This window comes from Dendrobates tinctorius, unplaced genomic scaffold, assembly GCF_039654945.1.
Source record: "Dendrobates tinctorius isolate UK_male_01 unplaced genomic scaffold, ASM3965494v1 ptg000069l, whole genome shotgun sequence".
Lineage (NCBI taxonomy): Eukaryota > Metazoa > Chordata > Amphibia > Anura > Dendrobatidae > Dendrobates > Dendrobates tinctorius.
In genome coordinates this window covers 32,178,856-32,200,116 of record NW_027361737.1, presented here as the reverse complement: position 1 = coordinate 32,200,116, position 21,261 = coordinate 32,178,856, and the positions used below count along the sequence as shown (strand labels likewise).

General features: G+C 45.6%; 1 protein-coding gene across 2 annotated transcripts in view; it reads left to right on the top strand.

Annotated features, from left to right (window-relative positions):
• LOC141095335 (period circadian protein homolog 2-like) overlaps nucleotides 1-21,261 on the top strand; it is a 112,559-nt gene that overhangs the window by 41,506 nt on the left and 49,792 nt on the right. For both annotated transcript variants that reach the window (XM_073581307.1, XM_073581308.1), the window contains exons 7-8: nucleotides 4,156-4,207; nucleotides 20,955-21,097. In XM_073581307.1, the coding sequence (XP_073437408.1) occupies nucleotides 4,156-4,207; nucleotides 20,955-21,097 (195 nt within the window). The remainder of the gene's footprint in view (nucleotides 1-4,155; nucleotides 4,208-20,954; nucleotides 21,098-21,261) is intronic.

Sequence of the window (21,261 nt, the reverse complement as noted above, 5' to 3'; positions counted from 1 at the left end):
AAAAATAATAGTTATATACTCACCTTCTGACGACCCCCGGACTCTGTCCCTCCTCTCACCACGCTCCCGGCATCTTCCGGTCCCAGTAATGCTTAGCGAGAAGAGCCGGAGATGACGTCACTCTCACGAAAGCGCGACGTCATCAGCGGTTTTTCGCGCTAAGCATTACTGGGACCGGAAGATGTCGGGAGCGTGGTGAGAGGAGAGAAAGAGTCCGGGGGCCGTCAGGAGGTGAGTATATCACTATTTTTTATTTTAACAGAGACTCTAGAATACCCGATGCGATAGAATCGGCCCACCATCTAGTATATATATGTGTGTGTGTGTGTGTGTATATATATAATACTTGGGGGATTTTGCCCTTCAATGGGATTTTAGCGTGTAGTCTTATCAGGACTTTCACAAAATGCCCTACCTGTTTCGCTGTTTATTGCAGCTTCATCAGAGGTGCATATGCACAATATATGCCTTAAATAACTATTGACCTATAGGTCCCACCTCTCGGATCCACACCTATCTTGAGAGTGACCCCTTGTCCTTACTAATGGTGCATTGAATGGCAAGGCTGATGCACATGTGAGGAGTGCTTCATTTTCTTCAGTAGCAGTTCAGAATACAGCCAAACGCACCTCACTCTTCACCATGACACCAGGCATCTCTTGGGGCTGAGGGCCCACACTTGCAGAGGTTGGACCCAAATCTACTAGACATTTATTGCATATCATGTGTCTAAGGTGAGACTATTGGTATTATATTGCCCCAGTCAGCAAAACCCATTGGGACGTCCTAGTTTCTTTATGTCAATGTTCAAAAAACCTGTGTCATGTAGTAATTGTCTCATTTGTTTTATGCTTTGTCCCTCCTATCCTGATATGTACCCTGCATGTCGCCAAGGTGTTATCCATAGATTTATATAATTATACTATATTATAATCTCTCACTGTATATCATAGTGCTTCTAGGTTTCTGTTAGTGAGCATGTGCTCATGTCCTGTTGGTTTTGGGTCTTTGTGTCTGGAGCATTCAACACTTCTCAGCACAAAAAGCCTCTCCTCTAATAATCTGTGTAATGGAAAACGAGTGGTCTGTTGCTTGATGGAGCCTGGATTAGAGGATAATTTGCTGTTTGTTTAGCTGACTGCACTTTGGCAGAACTAACATGCTTGTGTGTAGCTATAGTGAAATGTGTAAAGGTCACTGTGCCTTCATGAGCACATACACCAGAAACGCTTTCTATATATACCGTCATCTCACTAGCGGACATAGACAGGAGAAAGCCCCAGTGCAAGAGCTGTATATGGGCCAATAGCTCATCATTATGCACCATGCCACCTGCTTTATGGGCCTCGTTACCCCTTGGTCCGTTGTGCAAGTTGTACTAATGGTATGTTTGCCCTTGTGTCGTCTGTTGAAAAAACTGAGCCGAACGGAGTCTACTGACGTTAATATTGAACTTGCTTCCGAAATACCCGTATATACTCGTGTATAAGCCGACCCCCCCCCCCCTAATTTTGCCACAAAAAAACTGGGAAAACTTATTGATATTCCTAGGGTTAATGGTGGTCTAAGAAGATGCTCCAAAGATAAACCCCCCCATATGCTGCTGCACAGGGGTTAATGCTGCCCCATAAGATGCTCCATAAATACCCCCCATATGCTGCTGCGCAAGGGTTAATGCTGCCCCATAAGATGCTCCATAAATACCCCCTGTCACGCTCACGCCTTGGCTGAATGGCGTGAGTCGGGGGGTTGTGGCCCCACTGTGCCACAAACCAGGCTACCCTGGAAGGGGCGTGACTACGACAGCTACCTCGGTCTTCACTGGAGCCTCTGATGGTGAGGTCAGGCTTGTGCGGCAGGTAGCTGTCGGGTGCCACTCCAGGGTGGTGTCTGGCTGTGGCTGCTGATCCCACTCGGGGACAAGTCACTTGGACAGGTGTGACTAACAGGCAGGCTGAGACCCTGGGCAAGCGGGCACGGCTTGGAGACCCTGGGCAAGCAGGCATGGCTTGGAGACCCTGGGCAAGCGGGCACGGCTTGGAGACCCTGGGCAAGCGGGCACGGCTTGGAGACCCTGGGCAAGCGGGCACGGCTTGGAGACCCTGGGCAAGCGGGCACGGCTTGGAGACCCTGGGCAAGCGGGCACGGCTTGGAGACCCTGGGCAAGCGGGCACGGCTTGGAGACCCTGGGCAAGCGGGCACGGCTTGGAGACCCTGGGCAAGCGGGCACGGCTTGGAGACCCTGGGCAAGCGGGCACGGCTTGGAGACCCTGGGCAAGCGGGCACGGCTTGGAGACCCTGGGCAAGCGGGCACGGCTTGGAGACCCTGGGCAAGCGGGCACGGCTTGGAGACCCTGGGCAAGCAGGAGTGGTATATGAGAGAACAGGTTTGGACCTGTTCACACAGGAGGTGCAGGTAGGCGGAGCCGCAGGAGTGGGGAGTAGGCAGAGCCGCAGGAGTGAGGAGTAGGCAGAGCGGCTAGGGAGCCGTGCAGGCAGAGCGGCTAGGGAGCCGAGCAGGCAGAGCTGCAATGGTGCAGATGAACAGACAGGGAGGACACAAGGAAAGACACAGCAGGGAAGGAAGCCACGGACAAGGAGAAAGGGAGATTAAGGTAGGACAGAGTACAGACAGGGTACTGGAACCAAGACTCAAGGGCCAGGATATTCAGCCTCCTCGCAGGCAGACAAGGTACGAGGCAAGACAAGAAGTACTCCTCCAGAGAAGGAGGAAATACACAGAACAGGGCCTGGCTTCCTCAGCAGCAAGATACTAACTGAGATTAGACATTGCTCAGGCAAAGGTCAGTGGGTGTGGCGAAACTAAATAGTCAAGGCCTCTAGGTGATTAGTAAGGGACATATTACACAGGTGCACCCTGACTGCATAAGAACCAGAGAGTTCAGGCACCGCCCCCGTATACACACAGTCAGGAAACATGGAGAGCAGAGGCACAGAGCTGGCAACAGACAGAATTCACAACATGGCTTGAAGCAGAAAGTAAGTTGGTGTGCGGGAGATGGGAGGCCATGCAGTGATGCCAGCAGGGTTGTTACCCCCCATATGCTACTGCACAAGAGTTAATGCTGCCCCATAAGATGCTCCATAAATATCCCTTATTTGTTGCTGCTGCTGCAAAAAAATGACATACGCGCCTCTCCATCTCTGGGGGCCAGGTGCCGTGTCCTGAGCCCCCGGCACCGGCGATATTTACCGGTCCCTGTTCCATCGCCGTCCACCACTGTCTCCCGGGTCTCTGCAGTGACGTTTAGCAGAGGGCGCACACTGAATACGTCATCGCGCCCTCTGACCTGAATGTCACAGCAGGAGGACCCGGAGACACAGCGGTGCACGGTGATGGGAGAGGTGAATATTGCTCTGCCCCGTCATACTCACCCCCTCCTGGCGAACGGTCTTCTCTGCAGCCCCTGCTTCTCCATCGGTCGTCTGCTTCCTTCAGCGGTCACGTGGTACCGCTCATTAAACTCATAAATATGCGCATATTCATGAGTTTAATGAGTGGTACCACCTGACCGCTGAACACAGGAAGCAGACGACCGAGGGAGAAGCAGGGGCTGCAGAGAAGTGCCAGGAGTGGGTGAGTATGGTCTCTGACACCCCCGCTCCCCCTCCCCCGCCCACCCCCGGTGTATGACTCGCGTATAAGCCGAGAGGGGGACTTGCAGCCCAAAAAAATGGGCTGAAAATCTCGGCTTAAACAAGAGTATATACGGTACTTGCAAGTTGCATCACTTAGTAGGCATGTTAAAGCTACCCTTCACCTTGGGGCTGAACAGTGACTATACACTCCTCATGTGCATGGTGTCCTCTGCCTCCTGCTTCATTCAGATTGGTGTTCTGCTCCTTTTTTGTCCAATATGGCCGCTGCAGTGGCAAGGGCATGTAATAGTAAGTCTGAGCCTTTCTTATTTTACAGCGCAGGGAACAGTGGTTTAGATTTATCACTGCACTTCCAAAAACTCTGCATCACGCAACTTGGAAGGAGAAGGCGCTGGACGCGGATCTGAGCCGTTGAGGCATGATAATGAGAAATGCATAATCACATTCTCAGTCTATAACTATTCTTTTTCACATGGTTGGCCTCTGCAGAAATCATTGCTGCTCTAAACTCTGACTGTTCCCTTCTTTTCTCAGATTCAGGATGTCTGGATGGTTTGGAAAAAAAGTCCTTTTACTGCCGTATCAGGTAAGCTTTAAACATGGAGCTCCAATAAGCAGCCATTGTCCTAAAGATTATTTTTTCCTTCGAAATAAAAGAAACCTTGTGGCCATTAACAATCAATCACTAATGGTGGCTGTGTAAGCTAAGGCGACTTTGCTGACGACAGACATTAAGCAGCCAGACATTGCACCAAGATGTTAGTGAATGGGATCGCAGTTCCAAGTTAATGCAGTCGCATCTGGTTAGTTGCCAAATAAAAAAGTAAATATTTTTCTTCTTCCTTATTGCATTAAGGTACATGATAGCTTCTTAGCAGCTGCACCATGGACACGTTTTACATGTCCACCAAACCCTTCATGCCATAATCGGGACATTTCAGTGAGTTGTTGTTCTTTGCTTGTTAAGGTCATTTTTCTGTCTTACTAAATCCATGTATGCATGCACTGTGGACAAAAGTATTAGGACTCCCCTCTCAAGTCAAAAATTTAGGTTTTCCATTCAGTCCCAGTGCCCCATGTGTATGACATCCAGTCCCGCGCCGTGCAGTCTGCCCTCACTAACATGTGAAAGAAGGGCACATTCTAAAAAGTGCACGGACCCCCAGCGTGGGACAGTCATAGGATGTTACCAGCGTCGGTCCGTTCATTAAATTTCTTCCATCCTAAATATTCCACAATTGTGAGTGGTATTATTAAAAAGTGGAAGTGTTTAGGAACCACAACACTGTCATGAAGTGGAAGAACACGTATAATTACAGCGCGAGGGCACGGAGTGCAGAGGCGTATAGTGCATAAAAGTCACCAGAGTTCTGCTGACTCATTAACTTCAGAGTGGCAGATCTTCCCCGGCCTTAACATCAGTAATAAAAAGTACTGAAGAGCTTCATGGGATGGGTTTCCATGGCTAAGCTGCTGTATGCAAGCCTTACATCACCAAGCACAGTGCAAGTGTGGGATGAAGTGATGTGATGTACACCGCCATTAGACTCTGCGTGTTCTGTGGAGAGAGAAGTGATTCGTGAATCTGGCTCGTTGGTAGACAAGTCTGGGTATGGTGAATGCCAGAAGAGTGGAGGAGAGGTAATGCTATGGGGTTGTTATGTGGTGCACCATGCTCCTTGCCTTCAGTTAAGTCAAAATCATAATTCTTTTAGTAAAACAAGTCATTTTAGACAATTGTAACTTCCAAAATTGTGGGAAAAGTTTAGGGAAGCCCGTTTTTTACTCCCCAGTGCACAAAGCAAGGTCCATAAAGGTATGGTTGTCGGAGTTTGTGCAGACCAGTTAAATTCTCTCCCAGCATAACCCGGACCTCAACCCCATCCAACATCTTTGGGATGAAATAAGAGTCTGTGAGAGAGTCTCGTCCAGCACCAGTATCTGGCCCTCACACATGCTCTGCTTGGCAAATGCCCACCAAAATCAGTCAGAGATCCGGTGTGTCCTACACAGCCATACTCATTACAAGGTATATACACCCAAGATATATAGAAAAATGACTTCACTTACAATGAGCAGCTGGAATATTCAAGGTCTCAACACCTCGGCCTTTGGATGTAAAACAAATGACCCTGACTTTATACAAAGACTGAGAAATATAGACATTCAGATCCTCCTGGAAACATGGACCAGAGCCGAAACGAATCTCTGGTGCCCATCGGATACAGGGAAATCTCTGTCCCTGCCCTGAAAAATAAAAACATCAAACGGCCGGAGCTCAGGAGGAATACTGATGTGGTATAAAGAGGAGCTCCACCAGTACATCAAACCGGTGAAGAGAGGAGGCAGCCACATATGGATCAGGATCAGCAGCTCCATCCTCACCTCTCAGTCTGATGTCCACCTCTGCGCCACCTATATACCACCACCAGAGTCACCCTGCTTCAATCCAGACTGCTTTGAGATCTTACAAAGAGAAGCCGCCCACTATCAGGGCCTGGGCAAAGTTCTAATTTTTGGAGACCTCAATGCAAGAACAGGGAGAGAAAACGACTTCCTGACCACGGATGGGAACATCTACATATTTGGAGCAGAGAATGACGGCCAAGACTCAGAAGTCACAGAGAGAAACAGCTATGACAGTACAGTCAACAAAAGTGGTAAAAAGCTCCTGAACATATTTAGAAGTTTAGGACTTCATATTCTTAATGGACGAACCAAAGGAGACTCCTTAGGGAGATGTACACTAAACTCCCATGTAGGGAGAAGTGTAGTAGATTATGCCATTACAGATATGAACCTGGCAAATATCAGCGCCTTCATAGTCTCCCCACAAACGCACCTGTCAGACCACAGCCAACTTCTTCTGTACTTGAAATCTACAGTACAGAGAAACCATCCACTCAAAAGCCTCAGCAGAGCGGCCTCTTTACACGGCCTCCATCCTATAAATGGCACAAAATGTCGGCATTAAAGTATAAAGAGGCTCCCAGCAGACCTGAAATACAGCGGATGCTCCACCACTTCTACAACTACGAGTACCAGCCTAACCCAAAGGGAGTGAGTCAAGCTGCAAAAGACCTCAACAATATATTCTATGCAATGGACAGACTGTCCGACTTTAAAGTCAACTACAAGAGACCAAAAGAAAAACAGATCAACGGATGGTTTGACAGAGAATGTAAAGCCGTACGGAAGACCCTGAGAACAGCCTCAAACAAGAAACAGAGTCCCCAACCACCCGGGTCTAAGGGAAGCCTATGAAACCATACAAAGGCAGTACAAAACCATCCTCAGGAGGAAGAAGCAGAGTTACATCTCCACCAAACTTAACCAACTCCAAGACAACTCCTGGGAACTATGGAACCACATGGGCACAAAAGACCAGAAAAACAACATCCATATCCAAAATGGCAACATCTGGCTCCAGTACTTCAGAGACCTCTATAAAGACATTCCAAAGGAAAAACTAAGCCAAGAACAGGAAAGCATAATGGCAAAACTAAAAGCAATGGAGGAAAAAGTAAGAAACTTACAAAACCCCGTGGATACACCTATTACATTACAGGAAGTAGCAGAGAGAATCTCTTCCAGAAGATGTAGAAAAGCCGGTGGCCTGGATGGAATCCTACCAGAAATGCTGAAGTACGGCCCACCAGAAATACAGGCCGCAATGGTTAAACTCTTCAATATTGTTCTAAGTGCCGGCTACTTCCCTCATACCTGGAACCAAGGCCTCATCACACACATCCACAAGAATGGTGACAGGTATGACCCTGCCAACTACAGAGGCATATGTGTCAGCAGCAACCTGGGAAAACTGTTCAACATCCTGAACAAAAGGATCCTCAGTTTCCTCACCGAGCGCAACGTCCTCAGCAAGAGCCAAGCAGGGTTCATGCCAAACCTCCTCACTACTGACCACATCTACACCCTGCACTGCCTCATTCAGCGACACGTCCACAATACAAAGAACAGGAAGATATACGCCTGTTTCGTGGACTTTAAAAAGGCCTTTGATTCGGTGTGGCACCCAGGCTTATTCCTGAAACTGATGGAGAGCGGAATAAGGAAGAACTGAAAAGCAGTCATAAGGTCCCATAAAATGAATATTTTATTAAGTACAAATATTAAAAGTTCATAGAGTACAATGGTAGGGGCAGAGAAAAATTGTACACATCAGGTGAACATACAAAAAACATGGGCATACAGCCCAAACCTCTGCAAATGCATGCATATATATTACAAATTCCTGCGAGACATGATGTAGGCGATATAAAAGTAAACCAATAAACTTATAAACTTCTGGCGCAAAAATAGTTAATTGCAAATATGTTAATAAATTGAAAGCTGATGCTCATATGGCACAAGGATAATTTCAATATAGATATAGACATGCTGCCAACCATAAAGAGAAAGAGCACATGCTCATATAGTGCAAAGAACTATGAACTATTAATTAGGCATCACAGAAATTGTCTATGCAGGCTGCGGTATAATTAGAGACAATGCTCATGGCAGACAAAAGTTGCACATTAGGACCAACAGCCATGCATTCTATAGGCTGTGTTGCACACAGAGTAGGTACTCATTATGGCGCCATAGAATTTGTCAGCATGAAGAAAGTAGCCATACATCAGAAACAATACCTGAATAGTAAGGAATGCTGCAGAGGAGAGAGACCGTCAGCCCTCCCCGACGCGCGTTTCGGAGCGAACAGCTCCTTCCTCGGGGCGTGGAGAGTGAGCAAAGCTGCCTATATAGGACAGAGCGGAATAGGAGGAAAGACCTATGATGTTATCAAAAGCTCCTACACCGAGAACCTCTGCAGTGTGAACGGTAAAAGAACGGCCTATTTCCAGCAGAGCCGGGGAGTCAGACAAGGCTGCAGCCTAAGCCCAACGCTCTTCAACATTTACATCAACGAGCTGGCTACCGCTCTGGAATCTTCCACAGGAACAGGTCTCACCCTCCACAATGCACAGGTGAAATTCCTGCTATATGCAGATGACCTGCTGCTTCTGTCACCAACCGAGAAAGGCCTCCAAGACAACCTGAAAATCTTAGAGAAATTCAGCTCCACCTGGGCACTACCGGTCAACCTAAAGAAAACAAACATCATGGTGTTCCAGAAGAGAAAGAGAGAAAATTAGACCAGCACCCTTCATTTGTCCTCAACAACTGCGCCCTTCCAGGAACGGATAAATATACCTACCTGGGCCTAGAGATTCACCGGTCAGGGAGCTTCAAACAAGCCATAGACACCCTGAAAGACAAAGCATGCAAAACCTTCTATGCCATCCGAAGGAAACTCTACCATCTGAAGCCACCAGTGAGGGTCTGATTAAAAATATTCGACTCTATCATCGCCCCAATCCTCCTGTATGCCTGTGAAGTCTGGGGTCCTCACACCTACCCAGACTGGTCAAGGTGGGATTCCATCCCAACAGAAATATTCCACCTGGAATTCTGCAAGCACCTTCTCCAAGTCCATCGGAGCACCTCCAACAGTGCTTGCCGGGCCGAGCTGGGCAGATTCCCTCTACACCTAACTGTTCTAAAGAAAGCACTGTCATTCCGGGCTCACCTACGTAGGAGCAATCCAAGCACCCATCACCATAAAGCCCTGACACATGTAGGTAAAACAGAAAAACCAGGACCCTTGGAACAGCTCACCCAAACCCAACCTGACCAGAACACCAACCACAACAACCTGACAAAAGCAAGAATCAGGAAGATGGTAGACGAAGGCCAGGAGAGGTATGTCAGTGACTGGAAGAACGACATCATCCGCTCACAGAAACTGACCATGTACCGGAGTCTACAGAGAGACTACAGACTGGCCTCATACCTGGAGAAACTCTCGGACCCCAGAGACCGCAAGATCCTGAGCCGATATAGACTCAGTGCCCACAGTCTGGCCATCGAATCTGGCCGACACAGGCAGAGCTACAAGCCCAGGGAGGAAAGTCTGTTCCTAAAACTGTGACTAGGAGGCCCTGGACGATGAGACCCACTTCCTGCTACACGGCCCTAAATACTTAGCAGTGAGGGACACTCACTTCAGGAGACTCTCACATCTCTTCCCGGATTTCATCACCACGAAGGAGGAAGAGAAAACCTATATCCTGCTGGGGGAAGAAGAGAGAGCAGTGGAGATAGCAGCGCAATATGTGAGCGAATGTCATAGGCTGCGAGATAGAGAACTATGATATGCCATGGACTTCTATAGCCCCACGCTGGATCTGCCCCATCCCCCCCCATTCACCTTCCCTATGCCATGGACTTCTATAGCCCCATCCTGGATCTGCCCCCATACACCTTTCCTACAGCCCCTACCCAACATCCCTACAGTCCCTATCCCTATTCCCTTTTGTACACTTGCTTTGGCAAAACTGTGTATTTAGTCCTGCCAATAAAGCTTCTTTGAATTTGAAAGCCTTCCCAGGAGAGTGGCATCTACTATAACTGCAAATGGATGAACTCCATATTAATGCACATGGATGTATAATGGGAGGCTATAAAAGAGCCAGTAGGGGGCCCACTGTATGTACAGTATACAGTACATGCGTACATCCATTTCCCAGTGCTCAATCTGATTGAGGGTCTCCTGATGCCAGATAGTATGGGATCCCTCCAGTCAGTGGCTGAGGGGCACATGCACCATTTGGGCTGGTGTGATCATTGTCTGTGACAGCTACTTACTTTGGCTGTAACCCTGAGCTTCACATCACATTGCAGATGGTTGGTTGTGATTGTATCCTCTTGGTAGAGCCTGTATGGAGCAGGTAATTACCAAATTATAATTTGGCTTATTTTGTATCCCAATGCTTTAGTAGTTTAGTACATTACATTATTATTTTACTATCTCATACCGATGTTTCCGACTGCTTTCCTTTTAATTCTGCCGCCTTTACAATCTGTAATGACACAAAGTGTACCTGCAGGCGCTTCTTATAAAGCTGGATGGCGTGGCTGTGAGATCTGCGCTGTGTGGCAGGGACTTTTCTTTTTTCCTAGTGACATATATCTTAATCACTCCTAATTCTCTCCCTGTGGAGTCTCACTAGGGCTCGGCTCTGACGGCTTTAAATCCATTATTTTATAGGTTTGTTCAGTCATTTCTTCCCACCACAACCATTCTCAGTTTGTCACCTTTGTGTTTTCTTTTTCCCTCATTCCGATTTTCCATTATTCTAAGTTTCTTTTTTCCATTGACCTTTTAAGAGGGAATTTGCCACATTGTACTTGCAGCCTAGAGAGGAGGAGCTGGACAGAATGATATATATGGGTTTGTTGGAAAAGATTCGTACAAGTTGCATACATACAAATAGCAGGGATTTCAGGGAGTAAGAGGAGTCTAGTGGGCGATCCTACTAGGGATTGACAGCTGCTCCACAACAGTATTGATATAGGGACTTTATATGTGCAAAGTTTCAAACTGTTATTGGAATTGTTGCTCTTTGTAATTCTTGTAGCCTTTTTGTTAGTTTACAAAATATTCAGAGCACTATAATCTAAATGAAGTTCCCCTTGGGGGCTTGAGCCTGTGATCGTTCAGTCACTGCCACAATAGACAGAAGTAGATGTGAATTGTCCTGTCAGTGTAATTACTAAGATGGCAGACATGGGGTCCTTCAGTAGACCATTGGCTAGAAGACAACCAATCAGCATCTTTTGAATGCATTTTTTGGGGTGGGAAGATGGGGGTGAAGGTGAGGTTTGTACCAAGTTCCGCTCCTTTATCAGATGAATAGGTCAGGATCGGTTCTTGGCTGTCAGCAAATAGAAACCTTTTATTTTTCACCTCCAGATTCCAGCGCATTTTGAAATGAAGACTAAATTAAGGCTACCCTTCCACAGTCATGGGTCTACACTCCCTTTATGTGCTTATGTGTATCCACCAAGTCATCTGATCCTGCAGTCGCACTTCCTTCAATTCAGTCCGATGGGGTCTTAATATATATGCTAGTAAACTATTATAAAAAATCATTACCTACTGCAAATCTATACAAAGCCCGAACCTAGACACCATTCCTCTAATTAAACCTTGTTACATATGAAAATAAATAAAATTGTCACATAATAAAAACACAGTAATTCTTAAACTCACTAAAATGAGAAAAAGAAATGAGCATCTGCTTTATCACACTGAATGTTATGAATGGGTTTCCCACATTGCGCTCTGACTCATGAATGACTCGGCCGCCTGCCTGACAATGGACACTTTGAGGTGGGCGGTCAGTGCTGTGTACCGGCCAGTAACAGGACGCCATTGATATCCAAGTTCTCTTTGTACATGGCAGAAGCACAATGATTTGGTCTGATATTTTACTTACTAAATGACAGAAAAGCAAATATGCAGAAAATGTTCTGGCACCTAGTTATGTGTGGGCAAAATGAGGTTACCAGGGTCTAGTACTCGGGAATAGGGAATCCTCTCCTGCAATCCGTCATCCATGTCAACTTTAATTTATATGTTGTAAGTTCTGATGATTACAAGAATCACAATGTAGTAGGAAATACTAATATTGAAATCAGACCGTGACATTTAATTGATTTGGTGACTGCCACATGTAGGCTATGTTCACACTTTGCGTTTTTGTTGCATTTTTTCCCGCAGGCAGTACCTGCTCTCTTGGCAGTAAAGAAGCTGCTTACTAAATGCAGGTTTTGCTGTGTTTTTATCAGGTACATTTGTCTCTTGTGCATGCTGATGATAAAGTTTAGTGCCCCCCAAAAACACAGCAAAATCCGTTTTTTACTGTGTTTTTACACTTGCTCATTTCTTTCCATGGATGAAAAAATGCTGAAAGAAGTGACATACTGTAATTTAAAAAAAACGCAGCTGTGTGCATGAGATTTCTGAAATCTTATAGCTTTCGCTAGTTCTGTAAAATGAAGCTTAAAATTTTCCTAAAGCAGGTTTGACATTAGGTTATGGTTCCCTATCTCGTGAGTAGCATTAGCATGACCGATCCACACACTAATCGTCTGTCTGTGATCGCCCAACCTTTTCTTGGCTTGAGAGCCTAATTCAGCTTTGAGAGAGGGGGTCCAGAGCCCCCATTATCTGTATTATGAATGACAGTCCAAGGGTCCAAGCTTCCCCACAGACATCGGCACCTCGCACAAAGGCAGTATACTTGCATTCAGAGGTTCCCACCTTGCCCTCATTCAGCATTCTTGCATCAAGCACTCCCTCCACGGTATTGCATCCAGCTTTAAAGGGGATGTTCACTACTAGGACAGTCTCTTCTCAATCTGAGTATTTTCCCTTGTTAACATGAACACACTTACACTGACCTCCGGTGCAACTTGAGTTCCCGCGGCTGACGTGAGTGTGCTATGTCACTCGAGCCCTGCACCCAATCAGAGCTGGCGTCACTGTCTCCGCCTTGGGGTGTATAGGTAATCAAAAGGGGGTGAGAGCAGCCGCAGCCCTGGTTTCCTCTTGATATCTTGTTTGTCAGAAGGTGGGGACAGTAAAGCCCGACTCGCTTGACCGAACAATATGATGTGAGCTCTGGAATGGCGCTGGTATCGGAAGTGGGTATAAATGGTTTTATTTTAACAGGGGCAAACATTCAGATTGAGAAGGGGTGGTCCTAGCAGTGGAAATCCCCCTATCTGGCAATATCATCCTATGTTCAGCTTAAAAGGGTTGTCATAGAATCATAGAATCGTAGAGTTGGAAGGGACCTCCTGGGCCATCTGGTCCAACCCCCTGCTCAAAGCAGGATTCGCTAAATCATCCCAGTCAGATGTCTGTCCAGCCTCTGTTTGAAGACTTCCATTGAAGGAGAACTCACCACTTCTCGTGGCAGCCTGTTCCACTCATTGATCACTCTAACTGTCAAAAAGTTTTTTCTAATATCTAATCTGTGTCTCCTCCCATTCAGTTTCATCCCATTGCTTCTAGTCTTTCCTTGTGCAAATGAGAATAAAGTTGATCCTTCTACAATGTGACAGCCCTTTAGATATTTGTAGACAGCTATTAAGTCTCCTCTCAGTCTTCTCTTTTGCAAACTAAACATTCCCAAATCCTGCAACCTTTCCTCATAAGACAGGGTTTGCAGACCGGTCACCATTCTGGTCGCTCTTTTCTGAACTGGCTCCAGTTTGTTGATGTCTTTTTTAAAATGTGGTGCCCAAAACTGGACACAATATTCCAGATGAGGTCTGACCAAAGAGGAGTAGAGGGAAATAATGACTTCACGTGATCTAGACTGTATGCTTCTGTTAATACATCCTAGAACTGCATTTGCCTTTTTTGCTGCTGCATCACACTGTTGACTCATATTCAGTCTGTGATCTATTAGTATACCCAAGTCTTTTTCACATGTGCTGTCACTTAGCCCTATTCCTCCCATTCTATATATGCTTTTTTCATTTTTATTGCCCAGATGTAGTACTTTGCATTTCTCCCTGTTAAAAACCATTCTGTTAGTTACTGCCCACTTCTCCAGTTTATTTAAATCTTTTTGAATCCTCTCTCACTCTTCTCTAGTATTAGCTATCCCTCCTAGCTTTGTGTCATCAGCAAATTTAATCAGTTTACCCTCAATTCCTTCATCTAAATCGTTGATAAAGATGTTGAACAATACAGGGCCCAGGACAGAGCCCTGTGGTACCCCACTTGAGACATTCTTCCAACTGGATGTGCAGCCATTTACGACCACTCTTTGGGTCCGATCACTAAGCCAGCTATGAATCCACCTAACAGTTGCCTTGTCCATTCCATACTTAGTCATTTTTTCAATAAGGATTGTATGAGAGACTTTGTCAAATGCTTTGCTGAAGTCAAGATATACTATATCTACAGCATTTCCTTGATCCACCCAATCAGTGATACCGTCATAGAAGGAAATTAAGTTAGTCTGACATGACTTATTAGTTACAAACCCATGCTGACTCTGTTTGATCACTTCATTCTTATCCAGGTATTGACTTACATGTTGTTTAATAATTTGTTCAAAGATCTTTCCTGGTATAGAAGTCAGACTCACCGGCCTATAGTTGCCTGGGTCCACCTTCTTCCCCTTTTTGAAGATAGGAACAACATTTGCTCTTCTCCAGTCTTCTGGCACTTCTCCTGTTCTCCAAGAATTTTCAAAGATTATGGAGAGTGGTTCAGAAATTTCTTCTGCTATCTCCTTCAGTACTCTGGGGTGTAATTCATCTGGACCTGGAGACTTGAATTCATTTAGGTTAGCTAAGTGTTTCCTCACTATCTTTCTGTTTATAGATATCCTGGATTCTTCTATTCCCTTAATAGGACAGTGAATAACAGTTGGTGTTACATTTCCTTTCTGAGAGAAAACAGATGCAAAATAGGAATTTAAAAGTTCAGCCTTCTCAACATCCTGTCTTACCATTTCATCATTTTCATCCTGTAAAAATCCTATAGCATCTTTGACTTTTCTTTTACTTTTGACATATCCCCAAAATCCTTTATTATTGCTTTTGACATCTCTTGCAAGCCTCAATTCATTTTCAGCTTTAGCTAATCTGATTTGTGCCCTGCAGATTCTGCAGACAGCATTATATTCTTCTTTAGATATGCCTCCCTCTTTCCATTTTATAAACATTTTTTTCTTCCTTTTTAGCATGTGCTTAAGTTCTGTGTTCACCCATCCTGGTTTCCTTAAATGCTTCCTATTCTTCCCTCTTTTCGGAATTGTTAACAACTGTGCTTTGAGAATTTCATTTTTCAAGATTTCCCATCCTTCCTGGACATTTTTGTCTTTAAGGATATCCAGCCATTGGATCCCTCCAATTATCTTTCTGAATCCCTTAAAATCTGCCTTTCTGAAATCTAACCTTGACGTCTGAGTCTTCACAGGTCTTCCGCCTCTAGTTATCCAAAATTCTAAAATAGCATGGTCGCTACCTCCTAGGGTTCCAGCCACTTTTACCTCCTCAACCATTTCCTCCCTGTTTATAAGGATTAGATCCAAGGTAGCAGTTCCCCTTGTTTTCTCCCCTACCTTTTGGAAGATAAAGTTGTCAGCAAGAGAGGATAAGAATTTCCTTGACCTGTTAGTTTTGCCTGAGAGAGATTCCCAACAAATGTCTGGATAGTTGAAATCTCCCATGACAACTATGTCATATTTTTTGGAGAACTTGGCCATTTGATGCATAAAGAGTTCATCCATATCTTCAGCTTGCACAGGCGGCCTGTAGTAAATGCCTACAATGGTGTCCTTTCCATTGTTCTGTCCTTGTATTCTTACCCAAACAGTTTCCACAGAACTCCCAGTCTCTGAAGCTTCAATCTCTGTGCAGATATACGCGTTTCTAACATACAATGCAACACCCCCTCCTCGTTTATCAAGTCTGTTTCTTGCAAATAAGTTGTATCCTTCTAGTCTTGTATTCCAATCATGTGTATCGTCCCACCAAGTTTCAGTGATTCCAATGACATCATATTGTCCACTAATTCACAACACTATATTAATCAGCATATTTGCCTCTAGTAAAATTAACACTTATACTTTCCTCCAGTGCTGTTCCAGCAGTGTCGGCACTCGCTCTCCCGGGGCTGGTGTCACATTGTCACCCGAGCCCTGCTGGCAATAAATGCTGGCTTCACACTCTCTGCCTATGGATGAATCAAACAACAAGAGGAAGTGAGGGGCTAGCCGCAGAACTGACTGTCTCGTAATGTCTTCATTTGTCTGAAGGCAATGTGAGAGAAGCCAGCGCTGACTGACTGCAGGAATTTCTTGACATAACAATGTGACGGGATCCCCAGGAGAGCGAGTGTCTACACTGCTGGAACAGCATCAGAGGCTAGTACAAGTGTTATTTTACTCAAGGCAAACATGCTGATTGAGATGGCGTTGTCTGAGAAGTGGACAACACTTTAATTTATCTCTCCAGCTGCAAGGCCAGTCTAAGCACATCCAGATCTGCTCTTCTCTGAGGGGCTACTCGCCAAAGTCACCATCTGCAGACCTGCTCATTCTTAGCGGTTTGCTAGACCTGGTACCTGCTTAAGTTATGGATGTGACAGTAGAGCAGGCTCTAGGCAAGTGGCACATTTAAAGGTTCTCACGATTTTTGGGGGTCACCGCTTCTCAGACAGGACCAGAAGCTGAAAACCATGAGAAGTTTAATATGCAATCTATATGAGAAAGTTGAAGAATTTTACATCATACGTGCAATGTGCTTAATTTTTGGGAATTTCATTCCTTTTTTTTTATAGTTTCCATTAGCATTGTGCAATGTTGTATAAAAATAATAGGCGTCCACTCAGAAATGACTTGTTGAGTACAACTTGTTACTGTACTGGCTATATGTGACCTTAAAACAAAGCAGATTCCTTCCTATAATGTGACTGCTAATCTGCCAAGAACAGTCGACATCCCCAAGGCTCCTTGTAAGGTTGTCTATAAAAGTTTATTACTGGCATGATCATTCAATTCTAAAGGTGAGGTATGTGCAGGGCTGCCACTAGGAATTTCCAGGTCCCATATATTTATTTTTCTTTAAGGGAATGAGTCACATACATTTTTTTTAAAATGACCAATGATGCCACATACAAGGGACAAATACCGTCACACCGTGACCAGACCACACCACATATTACCACCACATAGTGACTGAATACTACAATACTGATCATTAATAAAAAAAAAGTGCAATTATACACAGGAGCTCAGTATATAGTGTCAGTGTACAGGTAATAGTGATCACCTTACACAGGAGCTCTGTATATAGTGTGCAGTAGACAGTCATTGAACAGGTAACACACTGACTTGCTAGTGATGTCTTTCAGTTGAAGTCCTTCATATTTTTCGTCTTCATCCAGAGCAATCCGCCATCACTTCTTACAGCCAGGACTTGTCTGTACATAAAATAACTCCGTTATCTAGAGCCCCACTTCTAGAGCACATTTCCCACTTTTTCCCTTTCTTCTATACACAGCTGAATACAGACGTGCAACCACAGATACATAATTAGTTATCATGCAAAACACCATTCCAAATATAAATTATAATCCACCACTATGCCCCTACTAACTATAAATAGCCACTTTCCCCAATATATAAATTAATTAGCACCTGTCCTCTCTCCCCCAATTCAATACCAGTCACTGCATCCTCAACACCCCCACTATGTACCTCCCACAACTGTGAGTCATTATATTTACATGCCCCTTCAGCCCCAATTCAGTCCTTTCCCCCCACTCCATTTGCTGTCTCCCTCCACCACTTCATACTTGCCTCACTGTCGATCGCCGGCAGGCGCAGCTCTGCTTCTGGTGTCCTCGTACAGAACAGCGCATACATGCTGTCACCTGACCGGAAGTGAAGTCCGGAGGGAGCTGGTTTGCGCCGCACAAAGAACTTAATTGTATGATGGTGCCCGATGAGCAGAATTACAAGAAGGGGACCCCAGATTGAGCTTTTGAAAGTCTTCTGGAAAATGGCGCAGGTGTCTGTGTATGCCTACGCTGCTCATTGCCACAGGCACCATTTTACTGAAGCCCACCGCTAGATCAATCTAGGACTAATGGTGGGCTTCAGTAGAATGATGCCGGCTGTACTGAGCAATCTACGCATGCGCAGCCGCTGTCAACATTTTTCTGAAGACTTCTAATAGCTCAGTCTGTGCCCACGGCTAGGACGGAGCCGACACAAAATTTTAAATAGTATAAATCTATAGCAGAATTGAGCGTTTATTTTTCTACTTCTAGATGGAGGGCAGTAATGTCACGATGGGGGCAGGCTTTGCAGCATTGAGAATCTCTCCCCAATGTGCACACCCACCTATCCACTCTCTTTCCCCATGTACTGACTTCTTCCGTCTGTGCTCTCTCCTTTGACCTGTGTACCCCATGTGCTCTCCCCCTTGTCTGCTGTCTCTCTCCTTCCTGTGCCGTGTTCTTCCCTCATGTGCTGTCCCGTTTGAGCTGTCTCCTCCTGTGCTCTCGGTCTCACCCCTGTACATTTTCTCTCTCTCCCATCTGCTGTCTTCTCCTCTCATGTCATCTCTTGTTTGACCTGTGTACCCCATCAGTAAACAGTCAGTGCACAGCATGTCAGGAGGAATTTCTATTTAAAGGGGTTTTTGTGAGGTAAAATATTGTTAAAAACAGTCAGTGAAATATTTTACCTCACAAAATTAATCCTCTGTGATCCCCTGCTGTAATGTCAGTATTGTCTTTTGCTTCCTCCCCTGCCCAGGAGATGTGGTATGCTCCGTACACGGTCAGGCAGACAATTTTTAATATGAACTTTCGTTCGTGGGAAAACCCCTTGAGGCTATGTGCCCACGTAGCGATTCTGAAGCAGAATAAACCTGAGCAGAATCGCACACCCTGCTCCCGGGAAAACGCATGCGTTTTTTGATGCGCTTTTGTAAGCGTTTTTGCATGCATTTTCCTAAGCGTTTTTGCCAGTATAATTGATGGTATGCAGAATCGCGGGCGATTCCGCAAAATTAATGAACATGCTGCGTTTTTAATCACTAAGCGTTTCCGCAACGGTTAAAAACGCACCATTGGCACAACATGTGCGATTTTCATTAAAAATCAATTGGATGCTTTTTCTTAAGCGTTTCTGCAGCAGAATCGCTTGCCTAAAAGCGCGGCAGAAACGCTTACAAAAAGCTACGTGGGCACACAGCCTTAATGTGACCGGCTTAGGCTATGTGCCCATGTAGCGTTTGAAAACCGGACTCCTTCCCAAAAATCGCGCGTTTTTTTTCTGCGCGATTGCACCGCAATTTTACCGTGATTTTGTTCGCGATTTTGCCACGATTTTCTCAAGCACTTTCCAAGCAATTTGAAGCATCGCTTGGAAAGTGATTGACAGGTTGGTCACACTCGTCAAACAAAGTGTTTGACAAGTGTGAGCAGTTTTTTACTATTGAGGCCGCCTATGCGGCATCAATAGTAAAAGATAGAATGTTAAAATGCTAAAAAAATAAAAAATTGGGGTATATTTACCTTCCGACGTCCCGCGCTGCATTCCCGGGCCTCAGCGTTCCCAGTAATGCCTTACGAGACCCGTGATGATGTTGGTCTCGCGTTACTATAGCGATCTCGCGAGACCACGTCATCACAGGACCTTGCCGCAAGGCATTACTGGGAACGCTGAGGCCGGGAATGCAGCACGGGACGTCGGAAGGTAAATATACCCCGATTTTTTTATTTTTTATTTTTTTCACAGGGGTATGGTACCCAGGACCCGGAGGACAGTCTCCTCTCCTCCACACCGTGGGTACCAACCGCACATGAGACGCTTAACTTCCCGCATGGTGGGCATAGCCACATGTGGGAAGTAAGCGATTCTCATGCATTCCTATGGGTGCGGAATTGCAGCAATTCTTTGCGATTCCGCACAAAAGAATGAGCATGCTGCGATTTTTTCCGCGATGCGATTCTGCCGCGGAAAAAAGCGCAGCATTAGCACAGCATGTGCGGAATGCCATAGGAATGCATGGGGGGCGTTCTGTACACAATTTTTAAACGTTTTCGCTCCGAAAATCGCGGCAAAAACGCTTAAAAATCGCTACGTGGGCACACAGCCTTACTCTGCCTGTAGACACGTCGCGCATCTGCCGCCGGGATCAGCTGAATGATTCACTGCGCTTGTATGGAATTCACGCAGGCACAGTGCGACGGTGTTCCTCTGGTGGTACTGTGCAAGAGGCTGCATGAGTGTGTGGTGCATACAGCGTATAGTGTGTGTGTGTGTGTGTGGTGCGACGGTGTTCCGCTGGTGGTACTGGACAATAGGTTGGTACCTACAGCAGTTTCCATATTGAGACACCCATCACTTGGGTGTCCCAGTATGGCCGTTGGTGAATTTCCTCCGCTTGGAATTCTGGGTACGGTGACATCAGGACAGAACAGGAAATGAAAACATTACAAGGTAGATTCTTGAAAAAGAAAAAAAACCTAGGTGATTCGTTACTATGGTGACTTCATAAGCTTTATATGCCTCTAGGCAATGGATGCCACACGCTCTGCTTTCTATAGGAGCATTGATCACGCCGAGCTTTTAATGTACACCCCCGCTATGGCGGCTCTAATGTGATGTGAAAAGACCCTTAGGGGCGTGGTCTGTGCTGATCACTTTCAATTTACAGCTGAGTTTCATACAATTGATAGATTTTCCACCTCTGAATAAATGCTTTCATTTAGTTGTATGGAGCTGAGCTGTAATACCAGACGCATCCTACACATGAAGATGGCGCTGTTCTACAAATAAAAGCAAACGCTACTGTATTCTTTTTGGAAGTAGTTAGCATTTTTAGGTTAGTTATTTTGATAAAGTTAGTGGTTTTTCCATAAAATGGTTTCTTCACCTTCTTTTCAGCTGTGGGCGCGAGTCTCAGAAGGAAGTATCTTATCACCCTTTCCGCCTGACACCATATCTGCTCCGTGTCCGGACTGAAGAGAGCGCTGCGGAGCACATGTGCTGTGTACTGTTTGCAGAGAGGATCCACTCTGGGTATGAAGGTACGTACAGCCCTCAGTTATAGGGCTCCCTAATAGTACAAGAACCGCCATCTACTAAGGTCAGATCGACTTTTTTGCTGGGAAAATCAGCCGGGGAATGGCACTTTGTCTGCCGCCTCCTTCAGAAATGCCTGGGTGTCTAATTAGAGTCGGAGAGGTTTATA